Genomic DNA, 12554 nt, shown 5'->3' on the forward strand with positions numbered 1-12554 from the left:
TTAAGACCTGGGATCACATCCTAAGCCCTGTTCTGTTTTCACTCTATGACCCTGAGCGAGTTACTTCACCCTCTGAGCCTCGGTTTTCCCCCCTATGAAACAGGGGCAGTCATACCCATCTCAAAAGATGGCTTAACCACTACAGTATAGGAGTGTCCTAGAGCATCACAGAGATGCTTTCTGCACAGGACTGTGCTTTGATTCTCTCTGATAGCAATACAGCAAGGAACTAAAGTCAGCCCAAAGGATTTTATCCTTTTTACTTCCTAGCAAGTGCAGTGACCTGCTCTGTCCAGATATTATCCACTCTGCTCCTGTTCTCTGCCTGAAGGTTGGATTTCAAATGACCAGGGCCCACAGCTCATGCACGTCCTTCGTCCATAGCTTGCAGCCAAACCTTTGCCAACATGTGTAACCAAACCCTGTGTGACTGAGGGGCACAGGAGGAGTCCAGATGAGGGAATGTTCTGCCCCCAGCTGTTTTTAAAATTTCTATAACATACAACTGTTAAGAATGTGAACTTTGGAGCCCAGCTTCCTGGATTTGAAGCCAAGTTACTGCACTTCTTAAAGCCTAGTTTCTATATGTATACAGTAAGAACAGCCATCATGCTGACCTTATAGGGGGTTTTGAGCATGAAGTGAGTTAACACATGTAAAGTGCTTAGAATACTGCTTGGCATGTATCAGCCTGAACCATAAAAAATTACTAACATTGAATGATGTTTGACCTAAAAAACAGTAGTTTCACATGGTCCAACCTAATTGTAAGTACTTAGTAGGTGGTAACTCTTTTGAATGCTTTCCGCAGCGTGGAGATAGCCTCTGGTGATGGATAGATGTCCACAACTTCCTTTTACTTTACTTGCAACTCAGAGGGACAAGCTTTTTCCTTACTAACCTAGAAACTGGAGAGCAAGTGGTCATGCTTTTCTACCCAGGGGGCTGCAGGCAAGGGATTTGCACATGGTCTGTGGTCCCCTTCTGTGGGCAGGCACGCAGCCTCCCTGGGCATGGTCTGGTACTTCCTTCACTCAGAAGAAGGGAACGTCGCATACTACTGTAAGCAGTCCTAGTCCCATGCTGGCCGTTATAAAGTTGTCTGAGGGGCCCTCACCTGCATGAAAGGCATCTGTCAGATAATGGTGTCTGCGTGCAAGGCGCGTGTGTGAGTCCTCAGCAGCCGCGGGCTCTCTCTCTGGGCAGGAGCTGGAGTGGCTGCTGGAGATCAATCGGCTCACCCACCGGCTGCTGTGTAAGCACATGACCCTGGACAGCTTCGATGCCATGTTCCGGGAGGCCAATCACAACGTGTCTGCCCCCTACGGCCGCATCACCCTGCACGTCTTCTGGGAGCTGAACTTCGACTTCCTCCCCAACTACTGCTACAATGGGTCCACCAACCGGTAAGGGAGTCTCTGTGCAAAGCAGAGTGGGGGTGGCAGTAGAAGCGGCCAGCTGTCTCCTCCAGACAAGCCCTGTCAGTGTCATCAGGGCCTGGCTCACGGCCAGCGTAGAATAAGTAGGTGCCAGAGTCACGGAAGGGTCTGGGAGGAATCCACACACTTAGCAAGATGGACTTCCGGTTCTCTAAAGATTTGGGACTTTCAATCCTCTTGTGCAGAGATCTGCACACTCCAGCCCACGAGGTACCTCTAGTTGCCAGCTCTTTTTGTTCAGCCTGTGAGCTAAGAATGGTATTGATATTTTGAGACGGCTAGGGAAAAAATCCAAAGAATTATAACTTGGTGACAAGTAGAAATTATTTGAAATTCACGAAGTTTTACTGGAACTCTGGCATCCGTGCTCACTCATTTACGGTTTATGAGCTTGTTTATGGGTGCTTCTGTGCTACAGCAGAGTTGAGGAGTTGTGACAGAGACCATCTGGCTGGCAAAGCGGAACATATTCGCTATCTGGGCCTTTAAAGAAAGAGTTTGCAGCACTCTACTCTTGAGGAAACCAAACTGAGGGTGGAGGATCCAAGCCCTGGAGAAGGCTGTTTCCAGGCCCACCCTGTTCTCGACTTTCTTGACCACTGTCTGAGCAGCTGCAAGCCCAGAGTTGAGCCTGTGAACCTGGATTACAGTGTTCCCATCTATGAAAAGGAGACAGGAGTTAAACAGGAGTCTGTCAGAAGTACCTGTATAGGCCACGGCCTAAGAAGCAGTGTGGGTGTGCCTGACCAGGGAGGGCTCCCGCTATATCAAGTCCCGTGAAGAATAATATTAGGACCCAGTTAACTCCTGCCCCATCTCTTTTCTTCTACTAGTTTTGTCCGAACTGCCATTCCTTTCACCCAAGAGCCGCAAAGAGATAAACCCGCCAACGTCCAGCCTTATTACCTCTATGGGTCCAAGGTGAGTGGTCTTGCCTGTGTCCTACTTCTGAGAGGACTAGTGAGCAAAAGCAGATAGAAGAGTGTTCCCCAAATCAGAAAAGCAAGAAGCATGGAGATACAGAGGCAGCAGTGAAATCCAGGCAGAAACAACTGCAAGTATATTCATCTTTATTTGTTCACAACTAGCAGGGGTGAGGGTGAGTGCAGACCTGGTGGGGCTGGATTCTGGGCAGGAACAGTCTGGGGAGGACTTTATGAGGCAAGCAGGGAAATAGGCCTGTGGGTCTCCTTGTCTCGGCATCCCATCGCCTCCTGTTCTCGGTTGATTCATTGTGGTATCATCCTGCGATTCTGGGATTTTGTGCTCCGTGAAGATGAGGGATTTGCAGATAGGAAGCAGTTGGGAAGGTGGAGCTTTGAAGGAAATCCCAGATGGCCGGAGTTAGCGCTGAGGGGTCTCCTCCTGTCTCTTTGCTGCTTTGTTCACAGTGCCAGTCCTGACACTAACAAAGCTTCCCAGGTGGTGCCTGTTCTGGACTTTCAGTCCTTTGCCATTCGTTAAACAGACGTTCCTTAAGCCCCCACTGTAGGCCAGATGCTGGGCAGGTTCTCCATGCTGGGGATTTAGCAGAGGTTGAAACAGACGCACCTCCGCCCTCCTCCAGCTCCATTTCCACACCCGGGGTGGGCACTGGGGGACACCCTTCACAAAGTCTTACCATCACCATGACATATGTAGGAGATCGTTTCTTACCCTGCGGGTTTGTTTGTGTGGGAGAACGCCACAGAAAGGGTGCAATAGCTCAACAACAACGGCAAAAAAGCCAAGAGTTTTTTGTGTGTGATGCATGAAAAATGGCCACCTTTGACCCCATTTTCACAAAGTAAGCACAGAGGGACTTAGAAGAAGAAGTGACTGGATAAATATAGCATGGTTAGAAAAGGTGCTTCTCTAGGTCGGGAGCCCTAGATTGGTAAGTGTGAGGAACCAAGATGAGTGCCCTTCACTTGGGCCTGAATGTGGGGCTTAGAAAGTCTTAGGATGATGCTGAGAGAGTACAGGTGTCTTCTCCAGAGCAGCCAGTCTGGTCAAGGCAACTCTCTCAAATCAGGGAACCCTTACAGACAGCACTGTAGACAGTCACAGTCATGGCATGAATTAACAGTCACTCACAAAGTAACTCCCTTTGCAATACTCTTTCAAACCTTGCTGATTATACCAAGGAGCAAGTCTTATGTTGGTGCTAATATGTCTTTAATACCTTTCCAACAACTGCTAATCTCCCTTTTTTTTTTTTTTTTTGCGGTACGCGGGCCTCTCACTGTTGTGACCTCTCCCGTTGCGGAGCACGGGCTCCGGACGCGCAGGCTCAGCGGCCATGGCTCACGGGCCCAGCCGCTCCGCGGCACGTGGGATCCTCCCGGACCGGGGCATGAACCCATATCCCCTGCATCGGCAGGTGGACTCTCAACCACTGAGCCACCGGGGAAGCCCTAATCTCCCTTTTGATCAGAGATGAGAGAGCAGGCCCTGAGCTCAGAGTCCTTAGTAGGCAATAGTATCCAAGTCAAATTTAGTATCGTTTTGTTTTCATTCTATTTATTATGTATCTTCCCTTCTATTTATAGCAGGAGGGTGCTGGTTTTTCATTTGGGGAGTAGCATAAGCCTATGTTTTAAAATAAGTTTAAAAAATGAGTCAATTTAAAGAAAAGGTATTGTTAATAATCGTAAAGATAGTCTGTGGTTTAAAAAAAGGTGAAGATGGGGTACAAAGTGGTGTGCGATTGGCTGAAAGTTGGAAAACACTCTAGAGCAAGGCTTCTCACATCTTTCAAAATAATCCCCCTCAACAGCAGAGGAGACTGGACGTTTGCCTCAGCTGACTGAAAGCATAACTCAAGAGCCCATCTTCAACTCAAAAATTTCCTGGAAGTTTTGTATTTTATTTAAGTCATGCAGATTTCACTTTCTATACCATAATATATTCATGGTTGTTTTAATATTGAAATAATGCTTTTAATTCCTAACTGAGACACCCTACCCTAAATGGACACTCCTAAGAGATGCCGTGTTCCTCCCTTTGCACACCAGGGGGTTATATGTTTTCCAGCTAGAGAAGCTTTGCCAAAGGGCATTCATCCAACCAGGTGGTCCATGTGTCAGAGCTCTGACATTTGAGGGGAGGTGAATGGGTAGTCTACAGATGCGTTTTTACCAGAGACCTGCTGCGTGGAGGGCTTTAAGCTACCTGATGTGGGCTGCCTCCCCTCCACCTCTCACTCCCCAAAATGAGGCAGTGCGGCAGGATGAACACCGCCCTCCCTCTTCAGGGCACCCACGTCGGGGGCATCCTGTTCGGCCGCTGCGGCTGCGGCTTCTGGTTCCGCGTCAGCTCCGGAGTTCTTGCGTGGCACTTCCACCAGGGGGAGCCCCTGCAGGTCTTCCTCCCCCTGACCCAGACCCGGGGCCTCCTCTGGCCATCTCACCAGGCCATTGGCTTCCTCCATGAGGCCGGCTCTGTAGGACCATCGAGGCTCATGGCAACGGATACACCAGAACTGGAGGCAGATGAAGGCTAAGACTGCTGTGAAGCAGGCCAGCAGAATGGCCATCAGCACCCAAAGGGAGATCTGGGGGTCCACCAGGGAACTTCCCGCAGCCAGTGGACTCTTATCCAGGGTGTGGAACATGGTGCAGTAGTGCCTGTAGGGGAAGAGGATCTTCTTGCAGCTGATGCACAGGAAGTAGAGAGTGGAAGGGGTGAGGTGTTCCAGCACCACGGAGCTGATTGTTCGAGGCACCTTCTCCTCGTGGTGGAAGCTGTAGCGAAGATAGCCAGAGAAGATGCTGTTCCAATTGGGCCTATACATAATATGGTAATAGTCCTCCAGGCAGGGCTCCGAGGACGACCAGGAAATGATGGCTCCCGTATAAGAAACGTTCCCAACCTCGATGTTCATCTCGATTCTGAAACCAGAATCAAAGTGAAGAGTGTCATCTCCTCATTTAAGTGTTTATTTATGATAGTCATAGCCACCATCCATTGAGCATTCGAGATGGGGACTAATATTGACCCCGATTTACAGACAAAGAGATGGAGGCCAGGAGGTGACAGTGCTCAGCTAGGCAGCGCCGAGAAACGGCAGAACCACAGTTCAAATCAGGGCTGCCTCATGCCAAAGCTGGGGGCCGTCAGGCCCCAAAGAGATGCACGCACATCCCCCAGCCTCATCCTGCCGCGGCTCAGAGTCTTTAAATACAACACTGTTCCCAAACCTTAAAAAAAGAAGGGGAAAAAAGGCAGTGAAAGGACAAGTCAGCACAGCCTCAGAGTCCCCACGTGAGTCCCCACGGGTCTGTGACCTCCAGGTCAGGCAGCTGTTTCACCTAAAATTTCCCTCTGGAACTCCTGTTTCTGCCCCAAGTGCTGTGAGCTCATTCATCTAGAACATTCTGGCCACTGTGTTTTTAGCCTCCAAGTGCTGTTGCCCGTAGCCAGAGGAGATTTGCATCATCACTCAGCGGCAGCTGATTTCTCCCCAAAGCCTCTGCTCATGTTTTGTCCATGCGTTAGCTTTTTTCAAAGCCGAACTACCCAGAAAATTAGTTTCACAGGTCAAGATAATCAGCTCCGAATACCAGCATCACTGCTGCTGTTTGATACTGCTGGTCCTGTGACTGTTAATGATGGTAATAGCCAGCAATAGCGAGCAGTTGCTATGTCACAGGTCACTAGAAGCTCACCATATAAGAGTAAATATCCTTTGTTCATCACACCCTCTGAACTAGATTCCCATTCTACAGATGAGCAATCTGAGAGGAGCAATCAGCTAACAGGTACAAGACCCAAAGCCACGTAACCGCTGGATTTACAAAGACAAGGCTGCCGGGTTTAGTCGTAGAAGGTTATTGCAAAATGAGGTGCTGGTACCAAGACCGTGTTGCCGTTTTTCCTGACACGTGAAAGGAGCCCTCTTCAGATTGCCAGCCCCCTCACTTTGCTAAAAGTGCGCCATCTTCAAGCTTTTTCGTTTCTTTTTAATTCTATGTGTTTGAGAGATATTGTTCTCCTCTACTGAATTTCCCCTGAGCTAAAATTCAGAGACAGCCATAGTCAACCTGTGTATGTTCACGGATAGATCTCACCCAGCTCAGTTCTCTGCCCCTCCTCTCTCACACGAAATGCAGGTTTCATTTCAGATTGCAATGACAGAGTAAAAAACAGTCGATCAGATTTTAACCTGAATTAGACATTAAGCCACATGGATTGAGATTACGAGCTGCTTTCTCTCCTCCCTGCTTCCCTCCAACCACCTGTGTTCGTGCCCGTGCTCCTAGAGGAAGTGAGCTGCAGGAAGATGCCCAGCAGTGAATGATTTTTCAGGCCTTGTTTTTCTTCTCTATGGATGACAATGAACTAAAATGCTCAGGAAGGGGAGTTCCTTTCCGTTTGGCTAGAAATTTTCTCCCAGAAAAATGGGGGATGAAAGGGACAAGGCAGGTGTGCTCAGATCCCTCCAGCGAGAGTCTTTGCAGAGACACTGAGTATCTGCGCTCCCTCCATGGGTCTCCTTCTCACACACACCCGTCCACCCCGCCACACCCCTATAAATAGGGACTACAATGAAAAGAGCTTAATTCATTACTTACGATACAGAGGCAATACCCCTCATAAACCCATCAGGAGTGATCAGGAATGCTGTTTCTTGTCATGAGTCTCTTCTGTTTGTCTCACATCTGTGCTGTCTGTCTTTGCAGACTGAGTTTTCTACAGCAGACATTTTGAAGAGCTTTCTGTCAAGATGCAGCATTCACAGCTTTTACGACTAAATGTCTCCCATTATTTATTTTTCTTCCACTGCTTCTGTTTTTAAATCCCCCCTATTTTTAGCTGTTCGTATTACCATTGCCTGGCCCTCCTCCAAGCAGTGTGAAAGGAAAAGCCATTTCCATTTCCAAGAAGAGCCATTTGTGTCCCTTACCTGATGCTCACAGTGGATCCGGTTAGAACGCAGCCCTCAGAGGCAGAGTGGACCAAAGCTGAAGGATGTTGCCTTCTCCCTCCTCTGCTCTGGGCTCTACTTGATGTCTCTCTCACCACTGTGTGAGTAATTCCACTGTCGCCCCCAACGCTCACATTATTCATTTCTTCAGATCAGTATCATTCACCATGGCAACCAGCAGGCATCTGTACGCACGATGTTTCAGGGACCAGTCTGGAAAGGCTTTTGCCCAGTGAGAGGAGCTCTCATTCCTTGGGCCAGAAAAAAGAGGCAAACAGTCCCCTGCACACTGATCCTCAGAGTGGTACTAATTCTTCAAAGTCTCCTAAATTGTGTCTCTAATAAGCTAGTTATCATTTTTTTCCCCATCTAGACCTTCTTTGGACAATGGTTGCAAATGCAAAGCTGCCGTTCTTGTTTTCCCACAAGTAAAACAGTAATTACATCCTCATCCCCTCCCATCCCACTGCCACTGCACCTCCTTACCCACCTCTACACCCTCTTCTTTCTTTATTCTTGCCTCCTGTGGCATTACCTAGTTGTATGCCACTGGTCAAGACACTTCTATTCTCTGGGCCTCAGTTCCATCATCTGTAAAGCTGATCGCTTGGGCTAGATCAGGATGTCAGGTAGAAAACATGAGTGCTACCCCCCTGGCCAGGCCTGAACCCATGTGAAGCTTGCTAAACCGCCAGGACACTCGTACTGAGTTGGTCTGAGCATTCCCCACCCCTACCCCTCACCAAATTCAGGTCCACCCAGAACCTCAGAATGTGACCTTAGTTGGAGGTAGGGAGTTTGTGAATTTAATTAGGTAAGGATCTGGAAATGTTATCATCCTGGATTTAGGGGGAGCCCTAAATCCAATGACTGGTGTCTTTATGAGAGAAAGGAGAGGGAGGTTCATACACAGAGAGATGCAAAGGGTAGAAGCCATGTGAAGACAGAAGCAGAGATTGGAGTGATGCTGCCATAAGCCAAGGACTGCCAGGGACCTGCAGGAGCTGGAAGATGCAAGGAAGGATTCTCTCCTAGAGCCTTTGGAGGGAGCGTGGCCCTTCCAGCACCTTGATTTCAGGCCTCCAGAACTGTGAGAGGTTCGAATGTTTGAAGCCACCATGTTTGTGGTAATTTGTTACAGCAGCCCTAGCTCCGATGGATTTAGACCTGAATCATATAACACAAATTAGGCATTTTTAAAAGTCATCTTTTTTCTTCTTGGTTCTTGGCCAAAGTATCCAAGTGGACCCAGGAAGGTCTCCTTTTGATTCACATCAGTGATAATCAAAAAGTTATAAAGAGTTGCCCGGTGAGTCACAGACCCTCCCTGGGCCAAGGGTCTCTGTGAGGGCGTGGGGTCTCGGAATGCCCGGTGTCCCTCAATTAGACACTTGACCTGTGCTTCCCTCCCGTGGCATTCAGTTTTCCCAGAGGTCTGTCTAGAATCTGCTGTAATGCATGCTAATGGCGACTCCCTGCAGAGCATGAAAGCGTCCTCTCCACAGAAAGGCCAATGCAGTAGTTTGCAGATGCCTTTTGAAAAGGTTATTTTGAGGGGAATAAAAATACCAGCGCTAGGGGGCCTGTGGAGTGACGAGATGGAGTTCAAGCCTTTGCCACTGAAAACAAGAATTTATTTTTAATGCTCCTGGATGCCATTTTTCACCCTGAGCCTTTTATTTGAGAAGTTGAGACACTTGGAGGATGTAAGGCCTAGAAGTCCTCTTGGTTCGCAGATCCGGAGAGAAGGGATGTCTTTCCTCAGGCCGGGTGACTGATTAGTGGCAGAGCCAGGAGTGGAACCCGGGTCCCTGCCTCCAAGTCCAGGGCTTATCCTGCTCCTTTGGGCCATCACCGTTCCCCAGCAGCACCCAGAGAAGCCAGTGAGCCCTTGTGGATGAGACGGATCATCTGGGGACACTTGGCTCAGGAGCTCGCACCCCAGCCAGGCTCAGTGTCTTCACCTTCAGGCAGGACCCTTCTGCAGCCACCTGAGTGGCAGCCTCTTCAGCTGTCAGCCCAGGTGGTCCCTGGTTGGTTTACACCAGTAGTAAATCACTGCCAGAGGAAACCAGCCAAGAGCGGGATCCCTGCTCCCTCCCTGAAGGTGGCAGTGAAGGGACAGTGAGAGAGCATACCTTGGTCCCAAAGCTGATTGGTACCCAGGGGCTGAAGTCCCCAGGCTAGGTTCAAATCCTGACTCTGTGGACAAATTTTCTGACTTTCCTAGGCCTTGGTTAACTCTTGCATAAAAGGCAAATATCAATACTACCCACCTGATAATGTTGTAGCAGTGAGACGAACCCACCTCTGTAGTGCTGAGCTTAGGAATAGTAGCCATTATTATTAAGAAGAAAATGTCCGTGGGTCAGAGCCATTTCCTGAGTTGGTCATAGCTTCATCCAGAAGCTGTAATGGACAGGGTTTGCACTCTGCATGATGCTTCCTTCCTTTTCTCTCCCCTTAAAACAGCTTTATTTTTTTTTAATGTACACGCTTGTTGTACATGAAGAGTATCAGAAAGTTCAAAGACAGCAGTCAAAATCCTATGACTCAGAAATAACGACTGAGAACATTTCAGTGCACGAGAAAATGTGTTTTCTCATTTTACCCAGGGGGAGCTCTTCGAGGTAGGCCGTCTTATCACCATTGTACAAAGGGAGAAACTGAGGCTCAGAGGGATTAAGTAACTCGACCAGTATCACAAAGCTAGGCTGTGGCAGAGCAGGGCCCTACGCTGAGGTCTGTCGGTCCAGAGCCCAACCTCCTGGCCAGCCTCTTCGATGCACTGCCGTGCTGCTGGGTCGACCTTCAGTCATAGGTGGTCAGCAGTAGCTCTTTGCCTTGTGGTTGACTTGTCAGAGAGCTAGAGGCAGGACTTCGCAATTTGGTGGGTTCCAGGGTGATAGGAACAGGCAAGGAATTGACCTCAGAGGAAACACCCAGCCACCCGAAGGTAGCCAGCAGAAGCAGTGAAAACATCAACTACCTTTGGAGAAATTCAGTCAGCAAGTGTTTCCTCTTCCGGAGTTTGGAGTCCAAGTACCCCTGCCTAAGAGCTCTGTCACTTAGGGTTAATATTAAATGTAAAAAGCCTTTAGCAACTGGTCTAGTAACTGAAATTAGTATATGAGTGGAAACTTTAAAAATATCTCTAAGTAATTAACTTGTAGAGAGTCTATCATAAAACAGCCTTGCAAGTGATATAGATTGTGGCACAAGTCATTCCTTAAATTTTACCAATAACTTCCCAGTAATGTTTTGGTCTTTAGAGATTGTGGGTTTGGTCTTTTGTTTAGTGTCATCATCGGTATCTAAACATTGCCCTAGTATGAGCCTTGATTCGACCTCAGGGGTATTCATCATACACACCAGCACTTCCCTGGTGTCCAGTGGTTAAGACTCTGCACTTCCAATGCAAGGGGCACGGGTTCAATCCCTGGTCAGGGAACTAAGATCCCACACATCTCATGGTGCAGCCAGGAAAAAAACCCAAAACACACACACACACACACACACACACACACACACACACACACAGTTTTGCCTTTAAAAAAATGTGCATCAGTGTCACACATTAATAATATGCTCCAATTCCTGAATCAGGATGATTTCTTGAGATCTCATAAAGGTATCTATTTTGTGCAGGATCGATTTAACCAAGCTTGATTTTAAGTGAGACATCCTAAAGAGGGTACATAATTAGTTTCGAAAGGCAGACATTGATTGTAGCCTGAGTCAGCTAGCAGGATTGGTTCAGTATAAGAGATTTGTAGCAAGTGTCCAATGTCTGAAGTCATGTCACATTCCTGTTTTTCTTTGCCAAACCTCAGAAAATGCCCCGGCTCCCACATTCCCACATTTTCTCAATAGGGCCCAGCCTCCTATTGAGCCAGCAGGTCAGATGGGTGCCCTGCGTGGGTGTGTGTGCATGTACTTTCCAGCATGTGTATGTGTTTCCTCCTGCATGGGTGTGGTGTGTTTTTGGTGGGGGGAGTTGGGAATAAGGGGAGCTTGCTCACTTAGAAGGAGGATTTGAATTCTGCTCATTTCATGCTGGTCCTTGGGCCATCAACTGAGGCCTGAATGGTCCAGACCAGAATCCAAGACTGATGGAGGAATGTCAACAAGAGGCCTCCTGTGTGCATTGAGCGGGTCTGTAAGGGGGATTTTTTTTTAAGCCCTGTGTATGATACAACAATTCCACAATTCTTCTCTGCCTAGAACTGGGGAGAGCTGCTGAACAGTTTCCACCTACCCAAATATATTTTTATTTGTGCTTGCCAGGAAGTGCTAAGGGAGACTTATATTAGAAACTCCTTGGGTGGGAGTGGGGGGTTAAGAAGACCGCTAAGAAAGATGAGCGCCCGGGGAGCTTGCACTTCAGAGGGGAGTTAATAACACACTATTCCAACCCTCTGTTCCAGGCAGGTCTCCCTTCTAACACCCCTATGTCATGTGTCTCCGTCCTTACCCAGCACAGTCTGTTGTGGACAGCTCCTATTTTTATAAAGTTCTAAATATTGAGCAAAATCTGCATTTTTGGGTATGTTCCGTCAGCTGGTCTCAGCTCTGCCCTCTGTCACATCACTGTGTAGGATACACCGTGTTGTATGAAATTGTACCCCACAGATGTACTGTCCACATTCAGGGGATCATGACTGTAGCCAAAGCTGCTGGGGGAAATTTGACCAGGAAGCTGTACTTTCGTAGTCTTTACTTACCAAATTACCAAAACGAAGGAATATGAAGGGCTGTTATTTCAGTGGGTGCTTCCAGCGTGCCAGGCACCATGCCAAGTGCTGTATGTATGTCATCTCATTTAAACCTGCAACAACCCCACAGGGGTTGTTATTATTATCTTTACTTAGGGAAGACCAAGGCTAAGAGAGTTTAAGTAATTTGCTCATCTAGCTAGTAAACTGATGGAACTGGAATTTGAAATCAGGTGTGCCCACCCCAGTAAATAACTCTGGACTCAGACAAAGCAAGAAAATAAGTCAGAGAGTCACACAGGGGGAAAAAAGTAGCTGATTGCTTTTCGTCCCCTCCAGGGATATCCATTGAAAGCTCCCTGCTGCTCAAAAGTTCCTTTCACAGGATATTTGAAAGAAGACTGAACATGCCCAGAGCTTTACTGGGTTCAGAGGAGAGGCTGCAGCACCTGGTGTGGGTGGGGAGTGAGGAGGCAGCTCTCTTGGGGGAAC

At 48.1% G+C, this 12554-nt stretch overlaps 2 protein-coding genes across 4 annotated transcripts in view; one reads left to right on the top strand and one right to left on the bottom strand.

Moving 5' to 3' along the window:
• The window catches only part of CYFIP2 (cytoplasmic FMR1 interacting protein 2), a 131629-nt gene that overhangs the window by 76672 nt on the left and 42403 nt on the right, over nt 1-12554 (top strand). For both annotated transcript variants that reach the window (XM_067732387.1, XM_067732388.1), the window contains 2 exons: nt 1207-1406; nt 2273-2360. In XM_067732387.1, the coding sequence (XP_067588488.1) occupies nt 1207-1406; nt 2273-2360 (288 nt within the window). The remainder of the gene's footprint in view (nt 1-1206; nt 1407-2272; nt 2361-12554) is intronic.
• On the bottom strand, nt 3619-7478 carry FNDC9 (fibronectin type III domain containing 9). Of its 2 annotated transcripts, none has more exons than XM_067732393.1 (2): nt 7327-7478; nt 3619-5311 (listed from the first exon to the last, which is right to left on the bottom strand). In XM_067732393.1, exon 2 carries the CDS (start codon nt 5302-5304, stop codon nt 4621-4623), a length of 684 nt encoding a protein of 227 aa, XP_067588494.1. In that variant the 5' UTR covers nt 5305-5311; nt 7327-7478; the 3' UTR covers nt 3619-4620. The 2 variants fall into 2 exon arrangements, with proteins under 2 accessions (XP_067588494.1, XP_067588496.1); XM_067732395.1 differs by having other exon boundaries at nt 3619-5620; nt 7327-7432.

This window comes from Pseudorca crassidens, chromosome 3, assembly GCF_039906515.1.
Source record: "Pseudorca crassidens isolate mPseCra1 chromosome 3, mPseCra1.hap1, whole genome shotgun sequence".
Lineage (NCBI taxonomy): Eukaryota > Metazoa > Chordata > Mammalia > Artiodactyla > Delphinidae > Pseudorca > Pseudorca crassidens.